The sequence below is a fragment of the Triturus cristatus genome, chromosome 5_1, assembly GCF_964204655.1.
Source record: "Triturus cristatus chromosome 5_1, aTriCri1.1, whole genome shotgun sequence".
Classification (NCBI taxonomy): Eukaryota; Metazoa; Chordata; class Amphibia; order Caudata; family Salamandridae; genus Triturus; species Triturus cristatus.
The window spans coordinates 579,169,568-579,190,602 of NC_140587.1; the positions used below are offsets into that span (position 1 = coordinate 579,169,568).

Consider the following 21,035-nt stretch of genomic DNA (forward strand, 5'->3'; position numbering starts at 1 on the left):
ATTATCACTCCACACCATTCTTGGCATTCCAAACCTAGGGAAAAATTCTTTCACAAGGGCTTTGGCTGTGGATAAAGCAGTGTTGTCTTTTAGGGGATATGCTTCTATCCATTTTGAAAAAGCGCAAACAACAACCAGTACATATTTCAAGTTGTTGCACCTTTCCATGTGGATAAAATCTAGCTGCAAAACCTCAAATGGATATGATGGAGGCGCAAAATGACCGGCTGGAGTCGGGGTTCCCCTACCAGGGTTGTATTTCAAACATACCATACAATTCTTGACCACATTCTCTGCACACTTGGGAATTCCAGCGTTCTGCCATACTGGAGCCAACAACTTACAGATTCCTTTCACACTGATATGTGCCATTCCATGTGCCATAGTAACCACTGGAAGCACATATGCATCAGGTAGCAACCATCGCCGATGTTCTGACAAATCAACCCAACAACCATTCTCATCCAATTTACCCTTACTTTCTCTCCACTTGCTCAACTCTTTCTCTGTGGCTTCAGCTTGAAAGGACTTCACACTCTCTATCGTGTCTTCACACATTCCAACATCACCAACCCATCTTGCAGGGCCTACAACATACATTCGAGTCTTCGCATCTTTTGCTGTTTCTTTCGCGATTTCGTCAGCAAATGCATTACCACGACCAACATCATCAGTGACCTTCTTGTGCACACTGCATTTCATGATTGCAACTTGTAACGGTAAGGTCAGTGACTCAAGGAGATCATTCACCAACTGACCATTCTGAATTTTAGCTCCATGCGAAGTCAGGAACCCACGTTCTTTCCATAATCGACCAAAACTATGGGCCACGCCAAAGGCGTACTGGCTGTCAGTATATATGTTCACTTTCATTCCTTCAGACAACACGCATGCTCTTGTAAGGGCAATTAATTCTGCTGCTTGAGCCGAATTATGTGGTATGCGTGCAGTCTCGACAATCGTGTGCAAAGTCGTGATAGCATATGCAGCAGTCGTATCACCATTCGGAAGCTTGAAGCACGAACCATCCACCCATAAGGTACCATCACACTCAGTTAGGGGAGTATCTTTAAGATCCACTCTCCCTTTCGTTTCTTCATCTGTTCTGAACAGACAATCATGCTGCTCAATCTCATCTATGTCTGCTGGAATTGGCAATAATGTAGCTGGATTCAACGTGTTGCATCTCTTTATATGTATATGGTTTGCCAACAGTGTCAATTCATACCCTGACAATCGGGCACTGGTTAAGTGCTGTGTCTTGGTCCGGTTTAACAATGTGTCCACGGCATGTGGAACCATTACAATCAATGTGTTATCCATCACTAGTCCAGCAGACTGTTGAATAGACACAGCTGCTGCGGCTGTAGCTCTCAAACAACTTGGCAATGCCCTCGCTACCGGGTCCAAAGTTGACGAAAAATATGCGCATGGACGCGGTCTGTCGCCAAAAGGCTGTGTTAACACTGATAATGCGCAACCTTCCTTTTCATGAACATACAATGTGAAAGGCTTACTGTAGTCAGGGGTACCCAACACAGGAGCTGAACATAATGCATTACGCAATTCCCAAAAACGTTTCTGACACTCTTCAGACCATGGGACAGGGTTCGGTGTATTTTTACAGGTTAATGCTAACAAAGGTTTTGCCAGCAAAGAAAAACTCGGGATCCAGTGCCTACAGTACGAAGTAATGCCCAAGAAAGCACGCACTTCTCTCTGTGTTCTTGGCATGCTCAATTGCGCAATGGCTTGAATTCTTTCTGGGGTCAGTTTCCTTCGATAAGAGATGACCTAAGTAGGTCACTTCTTGTCGACAATATTGCAGTTTTGAGAGAGACACTTTGTGATCAGAGGCAGACAAATGACGCAACAATGACAATGTAGCTTCTTTGCAAATCTTTTCAGTATCCGCGGCGATTAGCAAATCGTCAACGTACTGAATAAGGGTAGCGCCACTAGGTAAAACAAGTGCATCAAGCTGCACCTTTAAAGCCTGACTGTATATTGATGGACTTTCACGGTAGCCCTGTGGAGCGCGTTTAAAGCGGAAGCTTCGACCTCCTAAACTGAAGCCAAAAATGTCCCTGCTCTCTTCTGCAATTGGGATGCTAAAGAAGGCATTCTTTAAATCGATCACTGAGAACCATGCAGCGGAGGCTGGAATCATAGTTAACAAGGCAGTTATATCAGGGACAACTGGAAACTGTGGCACAACAATCTTATTGACCTCTCTAAGATAAATCACAAATCTGTAAACAGGTGGCTGTGAAGGGTCCGTACGTTTTAAAACAGGTAAAACAGGACTATTGCAAACGTTGCCTCTTGTCTCTTCAATTACACCCTTTTTCATCAAATCACTGATAATTGCTAACAACGCTTTCTGACCTTCATTGGAGATCTTGTACTGGGGAATGCGTGGCAATCTGACATTGGCCTTTAAAGTGACCACATATGGCGGTATTTCCAAGAGACCCACATCATTGGGACCAGTAGCCCAAAGGACATCCGGAAGGGATGACAATTCAGGTGGCAATGTATTCTTTGACAAGTACATCGGGGAAATCACTTCCTTACCCAATGTAAGTTGTACTCCTGAGGGAGAACAATATAGCGTTGCATGCAATCTTTTTAACAAATCCAACCCTAACAGATTTTCACCACAACCTGTCGTTAGGATGAGGGGTGCTTTTAGCTCACAAGGTCCAACAGAAAGGGGCATAGGACTAGAAATCGGGTTCCTAACCGGGGCGCCAGAAAAACCTACTGAAACATTCATTTTGCCAGACAAACGCGCGCCAGGGAGTTTTGAATGCATAATTGAACTCTTTGCAGCACCAGTGTCCAGCAGAAAGGGCTCTGTTACACCCGCTGTAGTCACCTTAACATACGGACCACTCTGATCCACTGGCACTGAATCAACTCCCTCTCTCTGTCTATGGCTGTCCTAGTAATCATTACCTTCCATATTGTCGTCTTCTGCATAGTAATCATTATTATAGTACTGAGCTGTATTACCAGCTGCATTGGCTTGCTGATCAAAGCTATTTATCGTATTTTAAGGCGGAAGAGGACGCGCGTTCTGGGGAACATTTCCACGCCCTCTGCCTCTAGGAGCTTGCTGACTACCTCTACCTCTTGCGCCATACGCATTACTAGTACGCTGCATTAATTTAGGACAAATATACTTAAAATGACCTTCCTCTTTACAATACGAACATTGATTAGGGCCTACTGGAACGCGTGATTGAGAATACTCGTACCTTTGCACGTTTCTCTGAAACTGTGGCGGTTGCTGATAATTACTCTGGCCACCACGTGGCGAGTAAGCTTGCTGTAACAGAACCTTTGTTTTCAATTCTTTCGTTTTCTTGTCTGCTCTATCTTTCTCATCCTTATCTCTATTTTCGTAATACTGTGCAGTAGCCAGTATTTGCGCTGAAGAGGAAACAGCCCAAGAACTCTCTGAATTTTTTAACTTCTTACACAGCTCGGGAAGCAAATTATGCACAAATTTATCCACAAATAATCGTTGACCACCTTCAGTGCTCATATCTTGACCACTGTGGTCAGTAAATGTTTCTTCAAACCTAGTGAAGAAATCAGACACCGTTTCATCTTTCTTCTGTTTGCATGCCGATAGTTTATCCCAATTCACTCGCATCGCGGGCATTAAAGTTTTCATATAGGTAATAATTCTACCAGGGAGTTCTGCTACTAGGGGCTCAGGTTTTGCACCACCAACTTGTCTAGTGTCTGCGGCAATGATATTAGCCCATGTGTTACCTAATTCTGCAGCGTGATCTACATTGCGAATGGATCCCCATAAAGGCTGTGGAACAACATTCCCGAACAACATATCTATATCAGCTAGATTCATGACACACGATTCTGCAGTCTGTGATAACTCCTTATAATATCCTGCAGGATTTTTACGGGGGTCAGGCAATGTCTGTTTAAGCGCTAACACTTTAGAACGCTTCCATGGGACATGTACCCAAACACGCTGAAAATGTGGCAGAACAGGTGGAACAGCAGTAGCATCACCGGGCCTCCAAACTGGAGGAACCTCACGCATCGGATATTGGCGCGCTTTTACCTTTTTCCCCACAGGGAATTCCTGTTCGAACAATGATTGTTGACAATCATCATTCCTGAAGGACAGTAAAGTCGCAACTGCTTTATCTACGTCGGGACCCACAATTGTACCTGTTCCAAAATCAAATCGCACTCGACACAACCCCCGCGGGATTGTGTTGGAACCATGATCTTCCAATTCCTCACAGAGGAATTTACACATTTTCTCAAACACATACCTATGTTTTGGGGCGTCCCATTGGTGAAAAACGTTAACAACTGACTCCACATTATAGAGTGAAGAAAAAACAATCCACCTACGTGCCATATGGTCTAATACCTCTTTCTCTTCAGAATCAGGCAGCTGACTACGCAACTGCTTACGTTGTAAACCAGGGGTCATACTAGATGACCCAAAGAGAGGCGACATTAAACTAGTAACCACATTAGCTATTCGTTGTCATGCAGAAGGAGAAGTTGAGGTGAAAACGGGGGGAAAAACAGAGGGGAGAAAAACGGGTGTAGATCCAGGTACAGGGGCAGTGTTAGGAAGAGCGCCTAGAGAGGCAGCTGATGTACTAGGCAAAGTCGCAGGAAGCGCAGGGGAGACAGGTAACGAAATCGGCGGCCCTTGAGAGGGCTGCACTGTAGGGATAGGAGCCAGCTGAGGGGGAGCTGGCGGCTGTGGGAAGGCTTGCGGCACATTAACTGGAGGCTGCACATTTACGAGCTGTGGAGGCGCTGTGGCATTTTGTGCATACGGGGGTGGCGAACTTAGCAAATGGGACATTAGGGAATCTTTCTCTTTCTCTTTTGTCTCATCTTGTGGAAGGGGTGACAAAACTGGGTAACATTTATCGATCCCTAGTTTGCGCTGTCTATGTAACTGCTCATTCATTTGTTCCTCCTCATTATCTTTAAATTGCACAGCTACTTGCATCATTGACATATCTTTTTCTCTCTTAATCCTTTTTGCTAGCTTAATTTCCTTCTGTTTGGCTTCCTTTCGCCATAGGCGGAAAGAATCAAACATCGCCGGCCGGGCTTTCTTTTTAAATAATTTAACTTCCAAATAATCTAAGATATCTGTATCGAAACTACCATTTTGGGGCCATTTTAAAACACCGTCTTTTCTGGTGTATCGGATCCATACTTCATTATATGCGATGGGGCCCACGCCATGTTTTACATAAAGCTCATAAGTTGGAGTTCCAATTGGAGGAACCGGACACGAATCCTCTAATTGGGAATCCCTTTTACAACCCAAACAAAACAACCTTCCAAATACACTAGAACCAGGCATCTTCGCTCACTAGTCTAGTTTCAAACTTCAAAGGATTATCGAAAACGATAGTCTCGTGAATACACGAGTCCTCTGGCTTTGGCACTTGCAAGTTCCAAATCAAAGCGATCCCGAAGGATTCCAAATTCCCGAAGGATACTAAACAAACTGGGAGACGCTCCACACGTATACTTTACTGAGGTATCGATGATCGATGGCGTCACCAGAAGACTCTCTCAATTGTTTCGCTCTACCAAATCGTCAAGGGTCCAAAACAGGGCGATTAATTAGGGCAGCAGTCCTTCGTAGCCGTCAGGACGCGGAGAACCTCGCAGAAAAGACTTTCGGACCACGTCGACATGCAGGGGTCGATGAAGTGGCGGCCTTCCTCCAGAATTTCCACACGAAGCTCCTCACGAACCTCTGGCTTGGACCGGTACCGCTGAAATCGCCCCGAGTTGGGCGCCAACTGAAGTACTGGGTTTTTAAAACCCAGCGGTGCAGGGGAACACACCCTAAGACTTCGAGTTCTTCCTGTTTCAGACCCACAGAAACACAGAGTCTTCTAGGTGAAGTCAAAGATCGTATTTATTGGCTGCAGACCAATTACAGGTATCCGAGAAGTACACCAGTGTGTATGTTCTCAGGAGACTGCTTCTTTTACAAAAACGGCCTTCTCCTTATATACAAAATATCATGCTTCAGGCACACATTCCTCGTTTTATGATATGGTCATTCATATGTATTCATTACAAACGAAAAGGCAGAGTCATGATGACCATCCCACATTCCAGTTCAGCCAGCCCACAATTATTTACCCAGCGAGGCTCAGATCCCACATCAGATATCAGCAGACCCCAATAAACACGGGCACCTCCTGTTTGTAAAACAAGCCATAAAGCAGGAAGAGTCCGGTGTGAAAGAGATTGGCCGGAGGCTTGTGTGGGATGAAAAAGGCTTTATGGTGTGTCAAACCCTGATGCTAATCACAGGTGGCCGTAGGACGGGGAGCTCGTGGGACCGGACTGACCTGGGGCGGTGGAGCCAAGTCGCATAGGTCACAGAGAAGTCAATGGAAGGCACATGTGTTCTCAAGGCCTGTACTTGTCCTTAATGTGTAGCCTATGTGAGGGCAACCATAAGATGGCCACTGCTCCAAGATGGAACCCACGAAGTCAATGTGTAATATCGTATACGAAGTGCATTTATCGATAAATCGTTATGCAAAGCACTTGTACATACTGCATTGCCCATTCGCGGTTCGCTGATACCGGAATAGGCAGGGTAGGGCCCTGCCTCCTACGCGGTCCCAAATTTTAAAGTACCACACTATTATAGGCATCGGGTGGAGGGGGGCTGCTGGGGGCCTGGGAGAACTCTTTCTTTGACAGGTCTCGCAGGATTGGCAATATCTTTCTATATCGGCATATATGCCCGGCCAATAAAAACACCGGAGGACCCCATGTGTGGTTTTCTCTTTACCCCCATGTCCGGCAGTCAGGTGGGCGTGAGCGAAGAATAACACCTGCTCACGGAAGGGCTGTGGAACTATCAGTTGGAGATCTTCCCCTTTTTTTCCTTCTCGGTATAGTAAGTCGTTTTGAATCAAGAACCGGGGGTATACTACATCTATCCTCGTTTGGTTCCTATGTGCTTCTTCCCATGCATTGAACAAGGTCTTATCATTCGCCTGAGCGAACCTAAAGCTCCGATCTATGATCCAGGGATCTTGACCGACCAGGGCAGGGGAAGCTTGGGGTGGGATCTGACCTACTTTGTGTAACTCGTGCTTGAAGGGGGAGAGGAAACCCGGATTATCCATCCCTAGGATCACTTCCTCGGGCAAGGTCTCTACTACCCCTACTCTTACTGTGTGCGTCTCGCGGTGGAGCGGAGTTATCTGTACCTGGGCCAGGGGGTACGGCTTCACATCTCCATGTATACATCGGATGTGGACTACTTGATTGGTAAGGTATTGTCGAGGATGGACTAGTGACCTCCTAACTACGGACTGTCTGCACCCGGAATCTAACAGGGCTTTTATCACTTTGCCATTCATCCTTACACGTACATAGTAGGACGCTCCCATATCCGCTGAATAGAGGACGGTCGCTGGTAGATACCCCACTTCCATTGGTTCCTCTGCTCTTTTCCTGGGACATAGACGTGCGATGTGCCCCCATTTTCCACACTCATAACACTGCAGTCCTTTTAGGGAGGGGAGGTCCGGTCTTCCAGGTTTAAGTCGGAGGGTGTCAGGGAGCCCCTTTCCTTTCTTTTCGGGTCGTACCATGGTTAGTCCCTTTTGTGGCGGCTTCTCATGCTCCCCTATACCGTATCTGGGTTGGGCCCGAGCAAAGTTGGCGGCCATTTCAATTGCCTGTGCCACCGAGAGATTTGAATGCTGTTTCAGCCATTGTTGCGTTCCATAGGGTAACGCCTCCATGAATTGCTCCAGATAAATCCGGGCCATTATCTCCTAAGAATATAGATATGCCGACCTGGTCAAGGGTCTTTTCTCGGTTTCAACAACGGGATAATGATAGCTTTGCGAGTGGAAACAGGCAGCCTCCCCAGGTCCCGGGCCTCTTGATAAACCGCCAGCAGCTTGGGGGCCAAGATATCAACGTATGTCGAGTAAAATTCTATCGGTAGGCTATCAGCCCCTGGGGTTTTATCGCACTATGTATTTCACCCACTGTAATCTCCCTCCTGAGCGTATCTGCCTGGTCCTCCTCGAGGCGTGGCAGTCGTACCTCAGCTAAGAATTCCTCTAACCCATCACCCGTTTTTTTGCAGCTTACTCTTGTATAGGTCCGCATAGTATTCCAAGAACATCCCATTAATTCTCTGCTGGGAATACTCCGGTACCCCCTCAGGGGAGGTCAAGGCCAGGATGGGCGTACCCCTCGGGGCCGGGTTGGCCAACCAGGCCAGGAGGGTGCTCGCCCTATCCCTTTCCGCATGCGCCCGCACCAAATATGTTTTATGATCAAAGCAGCGCAACCTCTCCACTTGCATCGCCACTCCCTCTCTCGCAGCCAAGACCTCGGCCTGCACCCCTGGATTTACATGGCGGGCTTTCTCCGCCTGACGCAGCCGCAGTTCCTCCTTCTCTATATCCTGCAAAAGCGTCCTCCGCACACCCCCCGTATTAGCAATACATAAGCCCCGCACCACCACCTTAAAGGCATCCTACTCCAGGGCCAAGGTCGAAGCTGTACCCTCATTCTCGAGGAAATACTGCTCTATTCCCTCCTGCACCTCCATACGGAATACCGGGTTCTCCAAGTCCTCCGGGCGTAATCGCCAGGTAGGAATTGCAGGCTTCCCTCGGGACCAGTGCAATGCCAGTAACAGCGGATTGTGATCCGATATTATCCTCGCCAGGTACTCACTATGTCTTACCATCGCATAAACGTCCGGTGTGCACAATATGGCATCCAATCGCACATTCAAATCATGTAGGGCGGAGAAATAAGAATAATCCCGCTCCCCCATATGTTGTGCGTGCCATGTGCCTATCAACCCCCACTCAGCTTGCCAATCCCGTCGGAGTTTCGAGAACCTATGTATAGGCGCCTGCGGCAGTGGCGGGTGCGACCTATCCATCTCAGTATCTGTGATAGAGTTGAAATCACCTCCCAATATCACTGGACCGGTCAAGTAAGGTGCCAATTTCCCTGACAATCGAGCAAAATAGGTCGCCTGTTCCACATTAGGGGCGTACACACAGCATAATGTCACATCCCTCCCATCCAAAAGCCCCATGACAGCCACGAACCTCCCCTCAGGATCCACTATCTGCTGTATTGGCTGGAAGGGAACCCCCGCCCTAACCCAAATCAGTGCACCCCTAGCAAAAGTAGACTACGTTGTATAAAAAAGCTGCCCCCTCCACCTGCGCTGTAATGCCTGGCCTTCAGCTCTCCCCTACGCACCAAATAAGCATGAACCCTGTGGCGTCTCAACATCGTATGCATCCCCCGCACATTTCACGTAATGCATTTTAACTCAGGTGATGTCCCCATTGTGTTGACTGTCATTCTTCCACAACTTCACTCCCCGCATTTGGCACACCGGTGGCTCTAACTACCCCAAAAACGGCCCCCAAACTCTCCCAACCACCCCTCCCCAGAACAGGCTCTAAACAGCTAGTACCCATCCAAACTATCCACTAACAATCCCTCTGGTATCTACCAGGGATTCACTCAGATAGAGAAACTAAGGGGGGAGCCCTGGTGCTGAGAAGATCTGGTCTGCAGCCTCATAGAGTCGAAACGCCGAACCCCACTATGACAGAGTCTGCAGTACCTCTGGAAGGGCCCCTAGGCAGGGCCAACTGCACAGTGCTAACGCCCCCCTGTCAAAGCCATCACAACTACAACTCCCCCAATTACCTCCCCAAGGGCAATAACATCAGGGCTAGCCAACCCCTCTTACTAGTCTCATAAATTATTGCGCAAGTACAGGCATCAACGAGCTCATCTGCGGTCCCTGGCGTGACGTATGGCAGAGAAACACTCCCTGCATCTGTCCCGGCAGAATCAGTCCCAGCCGACCCTTTTTCCAATTCCGTCGCTCTCAACAGTACCATTCCGCTCGCCTGGGATATCTCCGTCACAGCCAGCAGCGGCGTCTATCTCTCCTTCTCCGTCTGGGTCGTGGAAGGCTTCTATGCCCCAGGGCGACGACGTCTGGTGCGCCATGTGCGGCGTGGTTGCGGCGCCTCCATTGTCCGCCCCGTCCCACCTCCTGCCTCGCCCAATCCTGCACGGTAGGATTCCAACCAGCTCCATGCCTCTTCAGGGTCACTGTGAAAGAACGTCTTGCCATCCAGTGTCACTCTCAAGCGAGCCAGGAACATCAGGGAGTATTGGATACCTTTGTCTCGGAGGGTCTTCTTGACCGCCAGAAACGAGGCACACTGGCGCTGCACATTGAAGGTGTAATCCGGGAACAGCAACACATTGTTATTATCCACTCTATACGGGCCTGCGGTGCGTGCCTTATTCAGAAGGAGATCCCTGCCCTTATAGTGGAGTAGGCGGGCCACCACAGGCCTGGACGGCCTTCCAGGCGCCAATGGTCTGGCCGGCACCCTGTGTGCTCTCTCCAGAGTGTAGAAAGGTGTCAAGCCCTCCAGATCAACCTCAGTTCGCAGCCACTGTTCCAGGTAGTCTACCATGTTGCCCCCTCCAGTCCTTCCGGAAGGCCCACCACCGTGTTGTTCCGCCTATTAAGCCCTTCGGCATCTTCAGCCCTCCTCTCCAGTACCTGCAACCTGCGAGTGACTTCTCTCATCTGAACGTCCAGTGCTTTCTGGGAGGGTTCTAGGACCTCCAAGGTGGTCTCAGCCTGCTTCACCCGATCGACTAGCTTCACATGATCCGCCCGTAGGAGACCCAACCCCAGTGACACCTGGGCAATGTCCTGCTGGAGTGCTTCCTTCGTGTCCGTGATAGTTCGGAGGATTTGGTCCACCTGTTGCTGCATCAACCCTTCCGGTTGTGAGTCAGCCACATCCTGCTTCCTTTGCTCCACAGATTCATCCTCCGGCTCCGGGTGAGCCTCCCCTTGCCGGCCTCTTGGTTTCCCCATGAGATTCCGGCTATCAAGCCCCAAACCTTGGTCCCACCACTCGGCACCTCCTGTACCTCAGTGATAGAGGGCCCCTCCTTCAGTTGGGGACAGGGGCTCTCCAGGTCACCAGCCCCCGCAGTCCACCACGCCCCCGGAGGCTTCACGTCCCTCTACTGTACCCCGCAGTGACCCAATGGATCAGTCCACTATGGGGCTAGTCGTCCAGCAACTAGGTGAGGGTGTTCCAAGCCGCCCAGGCCCAATTCCAGCACAGTTGCCTCGCCGGTGCCCCCTGCGCCCGACTCAGTTCAGTGGGTCCCGCCAGTTCAAGGCCCCCAAAAGTCAGCGTGCGTTGCGAGGAAGGCCCGGCAGGTAGTCTCCGAGCAAGGGCCCCAAATCAATACGTGAAGCCGCTACAAGCTGCAGCGGGTTTTCCGCCCTGGTCCACCAGTGCCGCCGCCCACCAGGCCTCCGTTCAATCCCCAGCCTCCTGCACCTCCGGTGCCAGTGCTCCGCAGGCACTGTCTCAATCTGCCTCTGTATCACCTACCAGGCGGCAGCGCCCCACCAGGCCCTCACCGCTCACCGGTGGAGAAGATCGGGGCAGCACTAGAGCAGACAAGGACCTCGCTGGAGTCAAAGATAGACAAGGTGACTTCAGACCCCACCTTACTGCGCGCAGACTACCAGAAGCTGGTGGACAAGGTCCGCACACGGGAACAGTCCCGATCCGAACTGAGACCCACAACACAAGGCCACTCCTCCGCTCTGCAAGATTTACTCGACCGTATGGACGTGCTGGAAGACAAGGTGGAAGATGCTGGATGGCGGTCGCGTTGCAACAACATCTGTGTGGTTGTCTCCCTTAGGGTGAGGAGGGCTGTAATCCAGTGGGGGACTCGCTAGAAGAGTCAGGACAGCTGTTGGGCCCCAGACCCCCGGCGGATGTAGAACTGGCAAGACATGGCAAGAGAACTCGCCGCCGTGGTAAGCGCAGAGGTCTTGGTGGCGCGCGGTCACTGTCAGCCACTCCAGACCCAGAGCAAAGGATGATGGAGAGGCAAGAAGCTCTGCAAGTTGCAGCAATGGTCAGAACGCATCACCAGCCCACAGGTCAGGACACAAGCCCAACCCACTCATCAAACGTCAGTGTGTCATCGCTATCCAGGTTTGACAACATGGAAGAGCCGCACCCTTCAGACATCACACCACAGACGGCAGATGAAATAATTTGACTGCGCACGAAAAGCCCTGGGGGTGAACAGCTAACATGTAATGTACAGACTCTAGTGTGATTCAAGTTGTATTGGCTATGCACTGTAAGAGCACATGCGACACGCCTGAAAGTTTAGTGACCTACCACGTTGACAGGCCGCACACGACATGACGCTCGCGCCCACTTCAGGACACACTCATACGCATCAGCAGGCTAGTTGGGATTGCCAGGTGCCTCATTGCAGCATCAACGGGATTCGAGTACCACATAAATAATCAGGCACACGTCACACATACCCCTACCAGGCACTACAGTGGAATAGTTTAAGTCATTGTTGGACATAAAGTTTGGACGGACATCTCCGAAGAGTTCGCCCCCAATAGTTAAAAATTTTAAGGTTTAAACAGAAGTTTTGGTTAAGCAAGACCAGCCTGGAGCCCCCCATAAGCACCACACACTCTGAATTGCACTGTCTGCCTCCAATCCCCCTGACAAGCGCAAGAGTCAGACATGACACAAGTTAACACAGTCACTTGGAATATGCGCAAATGCACACACCCATACATAGATATTCGATATTCGCCTACCTACAGCGTCGCTCGACTGGCATCGCCTTCCTGCAAGAAACTCACATGTCACGCACGGAGTTGGAAAGGCTACATAGGTGTTGGAGAGGCCAGATATTTGGCACCACGTATTCAGTGTATGTGCGAAGCACGTTGGTTTGGGTAAGAGCAGGAGTCCCGTTTGTACATGAGGAGGACATAATTGACGATGAAGGTAGATACACCTTTGTGAGAGGGTGACTAAATGGCCAAACAATATTATTGGGTTCCATATATGCCCCAAACGTAGACCAAACCTCTTTTCTTGTATGCCTATCAGAGAAAATAGCTCAATGGACTGGTTTACCCTGGTTGGTGGGAGGGGACTTCAACTCTGTACTTAACATAGACCTGGACAGGTCGTTTCCACATCTTAATAGAAACACCCTGCCAAATCCAATGCTCAGGCTCTTACAGATTGGCTTGCACACTGGGCACTGCTAGACATCTGGCACACTCTCAACCCCACAGCACGGGTCTACTCACATTACTCAGCGGTGCATGGGTTACATGTGCAACTTGACAGACTGGTGGTTACACAATCGCTACTCCCACTAATTAAAAAGATAGAACACCTAGGCCGGATCCATTCCGATCATAATCCTCTGTGGATGCAACTTGGGTGGGAGGCGGATCGCCCCCAATACCAACGTGGCGCCCCCAGACCAATGCGTTGGTGGACCCAGCGTTCCTCTCATCATTAGGGACGGCCACTCTTGAATATTTCGAATTGAACGAAGACACTGCCAGTAGAGCATTAATTGAATGGGAGGCATTTAAAATAACGATCAGAGGGCACTGTATGGGAGCCACATGGAATGTATGCAAGCAGTTGTCTACCTCCCTCACGAAAATAGAATCTCAGTTGATACGATACGACACGAGCAAGAAGGAGAGGGGAAGGGTAAAGACCCGCGGCGCCTAGAGAGGCTGCGAGCAGATCATGCTGAGCTGCTAGAGCGCCTCAGATGTCACAAGTACTCTGCGCACACAGCCAGTACACAGGCCAACTGCTCACCTGGCTGATAAAACAAGAGCACAACCACGCTCCGATAGGGGCTATACGAACAGCTACAGGGAATGTTTTATACACACAAAATAAAATACATATCGCCATGACGCAACACTATACTCAACTATATCAATCTCGAGGGCGCTGTGATGAGCAGAGGTTGGAGGAGTTTCTGGGCTCTATGCAACTGCCCACAGTAACAGATGAGCACCAGGAAATGCTCAATGAGCAGCTCATGTTAGAAGAGATCAGAAATGCCCTCAAATCCCTAGCTTCCTGGAAAATGCCTGGACCGGATGGCTTACCGGTGGAATACTATAAGGCATACCGAGAACCACTCACACAACGGCTCCATACTCTATACACTACCGCCTTAGAGGAGCGAAAGCTTCCCCACTCAACGCGAGAAGCATATCTAGTGTCCGTATTAAAGCCAGATAAGGATCCAATGGAGTTGGGTTCATATAGACCTCTGGCCTTACTCAACACGGACTACAAAATACTTGCAAAGGTGTTAGCGGATAGACTGGCGCAGGTGGTCCCAAAGCTGGTCCACACAGACCAGAATGGCTTTGTGCCATCCCGGAGCACTTCTCATAACCTGAGGTGCTTTTTCAGAGTGGCGACGGACGCTGTACAGGAGTGGCCGAGAGCTGGATGTCTAATATTAGACTTGGAAAAGCATTAGACTCCCTGCAATGGGACTATCTATCTGCGACACTTGAGAAATATGACTTAGGCCCGGGGTTTCTTCAATTGGTAAACCTGCTTTACACTGGCCCTACTGTCAGGGTCAGGATGGGGCCCTACATCTCTGACACTATCCCAGTGCGTAGAGGAACTAGACAGGGATGCCCTCTGTCCCCCCTCCTCTTCATGCATGCAATTGAGCTGTTGGCAGAGGCGTTGTTTACCACACTGGGAGATGGTATACCTCTAGGAGATGCCCTACACCAGGTATCGCTCTACGCCGACGATCTCCTTATCTATATAAGACATTGAGAGAGTTCCTAAACAATTGGCACACTTGTTACAGAACTTTGCTGCACTCTACAGGCTACGGGTAAATGCAGAGAAATCCTGCATATAAGCATCTAACGCAGGGGTCCATGATCCAGACCTCACCATCAGTGGTAGAAGAGTACAGTGGAGAGAAGACATGTTTCGCTATCTAGGCATCTGGGTCTATCGCCAACTGAAAGACCAGTTTGATGGGAACCTGGGAAGGGATTTGACGGCAATCCGGACGCAGATGCAATTCTGGGGCACGCTTCCACTTACCGTAACAGGTAGAGTGGCACTAGCCAAAATGGTAATCCTCCCAAGGCTATTATATTACTTTGCGAACCTACCTATATATGTTCCAGCTTCCTTCTTTGCAACACTAGAGAAACAGGTTAGGGGCTTTATATGGGGCAACGCTCGACACAGAATGACGCTAAAAAAGCTGTACTTACCAACAGACCAAGGGGGCTTAGCAGCACCCTTCTTTGAACACTACTACCTAGCTGCTCAACTGCAGTGGGTCGCCCAATGGCTGGCGGATAGGTAATGTACAGAGACGGCAACTACGCAACCACCCTACCCATTGGGACAGATTGTTAGACTCTTACACCCTGGCCCGAAGACGAGGCCACCAGAGCCATTGTTACTCGCAGTGGCATATAAATGTTTCTGGAGGAGCCTATACATAACCCGAGATGTTATACCATATGCACCGGCAATACCATTAGAAGGCTCCCCCAGCAGCCACGCAGTGCTCACAGCACAGACAATCGAGGGGTGGCAGGAGAGAGGTGCTCAGACCTTCGGGGATCTATATCGAGATGGAACACTTATACCATACACGTCTCTGGTAGAAGACGAGGGGTTTCCACCAGGGCAGTTTCTCATACACCGCTCCTGATAGCCACACTGGCAACCAAATGGGGCGACATGACTACGGAGCCGCGGCAGCACCTCACCATACAGTATCTACATGTCATGGGGCAAGGTAGACATCTCATACGATGGTTCGCTGCCTCGTTTAGAACTCATGCAGTGGTAAGACTGGATCCCCTCCACCACAAATGGGAGCTAGACCTAGGACGTCAACTCACAGACAAGGAATGGACTCAGATGCTAGAGAGTCCAACGCGTATACCCAGGAACATGCAGTTCGGGCAAATCCAGTTGTATGTTGTCCACAGGGCCTACCTAACACTTGCTAAAATCATCAGGTATTTCAATCGAGCGGACGCAGCGTGTCCGAGATGCGCGGAGTTAGGAGCTGATCTAGTTCACATGCTCTGGAGCTGCCCCCAGATTGGTACCTATTGGAGCGAGGTAGCCAGTATGTTGCATACCTGCATGGGACGCGAATTGCCTTTTGAATGGCCAGTATACTTATTGCACAAGTTCTGGAGAACATCAGCCACCAAAGTAACATCCAGGTTCCTAGACTTAGGGATGGTCGTGGCTAAGAGATTACTAACCAAAAGGTGGAAATCAGCAGATCCCCCACATGCACAGGCATGGCGTCACTCATTACTAGAATGGGCCAAGGCAGAAAGCCTCGCCATCAGGCGTGAGGAAACATTGGGCCTGCGCCAGGTCCCCATAGTAACATATTGGGGCGCGTTTTTAACTGAGCTGTGGCAGAGTGCGGGTGGGGACCTGGGAGACCCCTCTGCTGAACGACATGTGGGTAGATGACATAAACAGATGCATCACTTGTGTGTATACCACAACATCTAACTGGCTAATATGTGTTAATCATGATAATACACAGACACGCATACTACAGTCGGGAGACAAGGAGGAATAGATTGACAGGGCAACAATGCACGAGCATATGCAGGGAAGCAGGAGGGGTGCCACGGGCAGGGTCAATGTTCTTTGTTGTTGGTTTTTTTCTTCTCTTTTGTCGAATGTATTAGAACTGGACAGACTCTTGCACGAGTTCACGTCTTCTTTAGTTGCGCTTAAATGTGCCTAACTGTATGCGATACATAATGTGCAATGATGACTGAAAGCCATGTATTGACAACGCTTCTAAATTTGTAGCCGCTGTTAAGACACACCAGATGCATGTTGCAGGAACTGAGCTGATAATATTATACCCTGTAATGTACCGATGGTCTGCTAAAGTGTAGGCATTGTATCAAATGAACCTGCTACAGAAGTGACATCGCCTGTGTACGCAAATTCAGTCAAAAACTGTATAAATTCAATAAAGAGATAAAAAAAAAAGGAGTGCCAGTTAAATGTACACTGCAGATTTTGACCTGTTCGGTTGGAAAAGTGAAAAGCGCCATATGTAGTTTATCCAGCACAACAGAAACTTTATATCTAAGAGCAAATTATATTGGTGTTACATGATGAATTATGATCTGCATGATTACATTCGTCAGTTATATTTGTTGCAATTTAATTTCTACTCATTTGTGTTGTATTATGCAATTGGAAATCCTGAAGTTTTTTGTTCATAGTTATTGGTCACGTGGCATTATTTAATGAAAAATATATCAGCGCTGTGCATATGTGACAAGGCCAATGGTTTGGGCAAAACGCATCATGGCAGACGTGTAGAGAATGAAATTAATAATTTTGGTGAAAAGACACCGGTGTCTGTACCTGGTCCTCTGTTTTCGAAAGACGGGAAATGGTGCACACACACACACACACACACATATATATATATATATATATATATATATATATATATATATATATATATACATAAATATATGTGTGTGTGTGTTTGCTCTTATGTATTGTGATATGCCTTTTAATTTTTCTTTCAGGTTTGTCCACATATAATAATCCACACGGAATTTGAATGCGTGTATAGAGTTTTTTGTGCTGCTGAAATGTTGTAATTTAATCATTTTGCCAGTGTGTGAACGAGCGACACTAAGTCCTATAATAATGTTGTGGTATTGAGCACAGTTATAATAGGGAAATGTCCCCAGTTTTTTCAAACTGGTGTTCTCTTTAATTTTACATCCTATAACTCCACATGGTAACCGGCAGAAACCGAACACAAACACACAACACACGTGCATTACATTCCTCTGTAAATTTCTTTCACAGGGATACCATCAAATGAATATTATACTTCTACAATGATACACCTTGAAGGGACAACATTACTAATTTTTATGCATGAATTCCTTGTAGGAAAACGTAGACATAAAATGCTTAGATTTAACTGTAAAATGCAAAAGTGCCAAAAAAGAGGAGACAGGACTACTTCAAGTTAGCAAAGTTTGAAAAGATTATGCTGCTGTTTCCAGGACGTCTCCTACATTAAACCTATTATAATCCTTTCTCATTCAAGAATCTTGTGATATATGGTATCACAGTTTGAATTTTTACTAACCTTCAGTGTTTCTTGACGCCTCCTCTTTCAGAAATGGCCAATGCGATCAAGACTGTACACAGGAGCATCTGGGCAATTTCTGAACAACTCATCCCAAGCAGAGAACCAAAGCCAAGGAAAATCTTCTGCACCATAACAGTTCTGAGACTGTGTTTTCCATTTCTCGTAGCACAGAGAATTTGTTGGTTATATTTATTGCATCTGACATGTATTATGTTAAAACCGGTCAGTTGAAAAAAGTTTAAATATTTAATGTTGTTTTATGAGTGTTAGGGAATTAATATGTAAGGGGTATTGTGTTGAGGAAGCTCTCACAGTTGCAGTACACAAGTAAACAAAAAATGGTAATATTTAAGTGTGTGTCACAAGCACCTAAATTTGATATATATGTTAAACACATAAGCATTAAATTGTGATTTGAAGGCGTTATGATATTACTTTGCCTTTATTAAATGCTAAAACATAATATAGCAAGATTACTCTAGACTTTCCCAAGCCCAGAGCATCCTAGATCCTGGCACAACACTACCATTCTATTCATGTGCTCTAGGAAGTAGTGAGGATGTGAGACTAACTAGAATTGGCAAGCAACAGTGCCTGACTTAAAGATGGCCACTATCCACACCACACTGACCCATAGCTGCACCTCATTAACAGTCTAGTGATGTAGTAAGGATGTGTCCATATTATTGTTTGGAGACAAATCATAAATTAAGGATCCATTCACCCTCTAAAGGTCATTAATGTCTTTTTTTTCCACACAGTACCTTTCATCTGAAACTCTCCGAAGGTCATTCTTATTCTTTTATTTTTTACAAATGAATTATGCCCTTTCTAATTATTTCAGGCGCTTTTTTCTACAAAGTGTTGCTTTTGTTTGTGAATTGAATGTTAAGTTGAGCTTAGCAAATGCACATTAATTGCTTTAGTATATTCGGAAACCTATCACTGGTATGTCTTTACAAATTTGAACCTTCTGTTTGTATTTACATGTAAAAGAGGAGCCTCAACTCCTGCCTATTGTGCCGTCAGGAATAAGGGGAAACCATGGCCATCAGTGGATGACAGTGTATGGGGAAATGAATTGTAAAAACTGGATACTTAAGCTTTAATTATTGAACGCTAGATTGTCAAATTTGATGAAGACACAGTGAGGATTATTTACCATGCGCTTCAGGGAATCTTGAAATTTGTAAGGAAAAAGAGCTTTCATGCTTGGCTGGTCGGCTATGCACTTTCAGTAAAAACATTTGCACTAAACGCATGCAACAACAGACAAGCCATCTCTCATGTTAGGTGTGTTGGCAGACAAGAGTCTGTCTATGTATCCTGCCTCCTTTATCTACCCTGTCTTTCGTGCACGCAATAAAACAATAATGCTACTAATGTGTATTCGTGAAGGGAGTATGGTAATGGTTTTCTCTAAGGAGGGGGGCGTGTTACGGTCCTGGCACCGAGATGAAACGACCTGCACTATAAATAAAAGCGAATTAAACAGATGGAACTGCTGCGTCCCTTTATTCCAAGACAGGGCTGGGCAGCTAATGAAAAATGTAAACTCGCCACCATGGACATGGAATGCAGGCACTTATGTATTGACACATTTCCCCATATCTGTAACCTTTGTTACATCAGACCTTTAGTGTCTCTGGTGATGGCCGCATTTATTTAAGATTTTTGTTTTTTTGCACCCAGAGAGCTACTCGAAGAGTGAGAAATTCTTCATTCACAGACAATCTGCGGGGCTACAAAGAATAACGAATTGATGTTAATTCAATAAAAGGGATTTGCATAAACAACCTATAAAGAAGTGCCAATTAAACGGCTAGAAGGTTATCATCCCAAACTGTGCATTGTACCAAAAGAATTATTTTTACTGTGGCCAGGTCCATCCCCACGCCTAATTTAATACAAACAAAATATCTCACCTCCATGCACTTTTTGCTCATATTCTGTCCATCCTGTCCTAAGGGTACATAGGGTTGCCACTTCCATCCATACCAGTAGCGCACTGGCAACTAAGTGCGCATGCGTGGGTCCAACGGATTAGCGTTTGTCTGCAGTGCCTGCCAACTAGGTCAAGTATTATTAATTGGATACAATAATGTTAATATTAAAGTATACAAAATAATGTCACATACCTGCTTGCGAAACACTGTTTATTGATGACATCAGTCAATAAACACGGATTTGTCAAAAAAATGTAACACTTCAAGCATTGAGAAATAAATGTATTCAAAATTAAACAAATTGATTATAATAATTTAGTTATTTGAAAATTAAATTTTTGAGTAGTTGTAAAATCTTCATTGCACCAAAATTGTGCTACCTGTGTTTGTTTGCTTTAGACTTAGAATAGTAAATTGGCACTCCCCCACATTTAGTATGTTTCCTCATTGTTGGTAGGCTATGGCGTTAGAATAGCAAATCTTTGCTCCCCCAATTATGCTGTGTTAGCTCAATGTTGGTACGCCTTTGGATTAGAATAGGAAAGTTCCCCTCCCTCAATTATGCTGTGTTTTTAAGGTTTATACAATCTGGAATTAGAACAACAATTCCACTCTCTCACAATTTTGCTGTGAAACCCTAATGTTTGTATTTCTTTGAGATGTAATAGTAAATCTGCTTTCCCCCAAATAGGCTGTGCTAACCCATTGTTGGTATGCCTTGGAGTTAGAGTATTAAATCTGCTCTCTCTCTCAATTAAGCTGTGTTACCCCTTTGTCTTTGAGTTAAAATAGTGCATATACTCTCCCCCTATGCAGCTATGTTACCCTAATATTTATATGCCTTGGAGTTAGAATGGTAAATCTGCTCTCCCACAAATTTATTGTATGCCCCTATTGTTTATAGGACTTAAAGACTGAATAGTAAATCTGCTTTCTCAAATAAGGTAA

General features: G+C 47.0%; 1 protein-coding gene across 1 annotated transcript in view; it reads left to right on the forward strand.

The window, feature by feature from the left end:
* Nucleotides 1–19,630, forward strand: part of TCF24 (transcription factor 24) — a 65,739-nt gene extending 46,109 nt beyond the window's left edge. Inside the window, exon 3 of the mRNA XM_085604112.1 lies at nucleotides 18,170–19,630. Coding sequence (XP_085460238.1) covers nucleotides 18,170–18,274 — 105 coding nt within the window. The 3' untranslated portion in view covers nucleotides 18,275–19,630. The remainder of the gene's footprint in view (nucleotides 1–18,169) is intronic.
* Nucleotides 19,631–21,035: the final 1,405 nt, after the last annotated feature.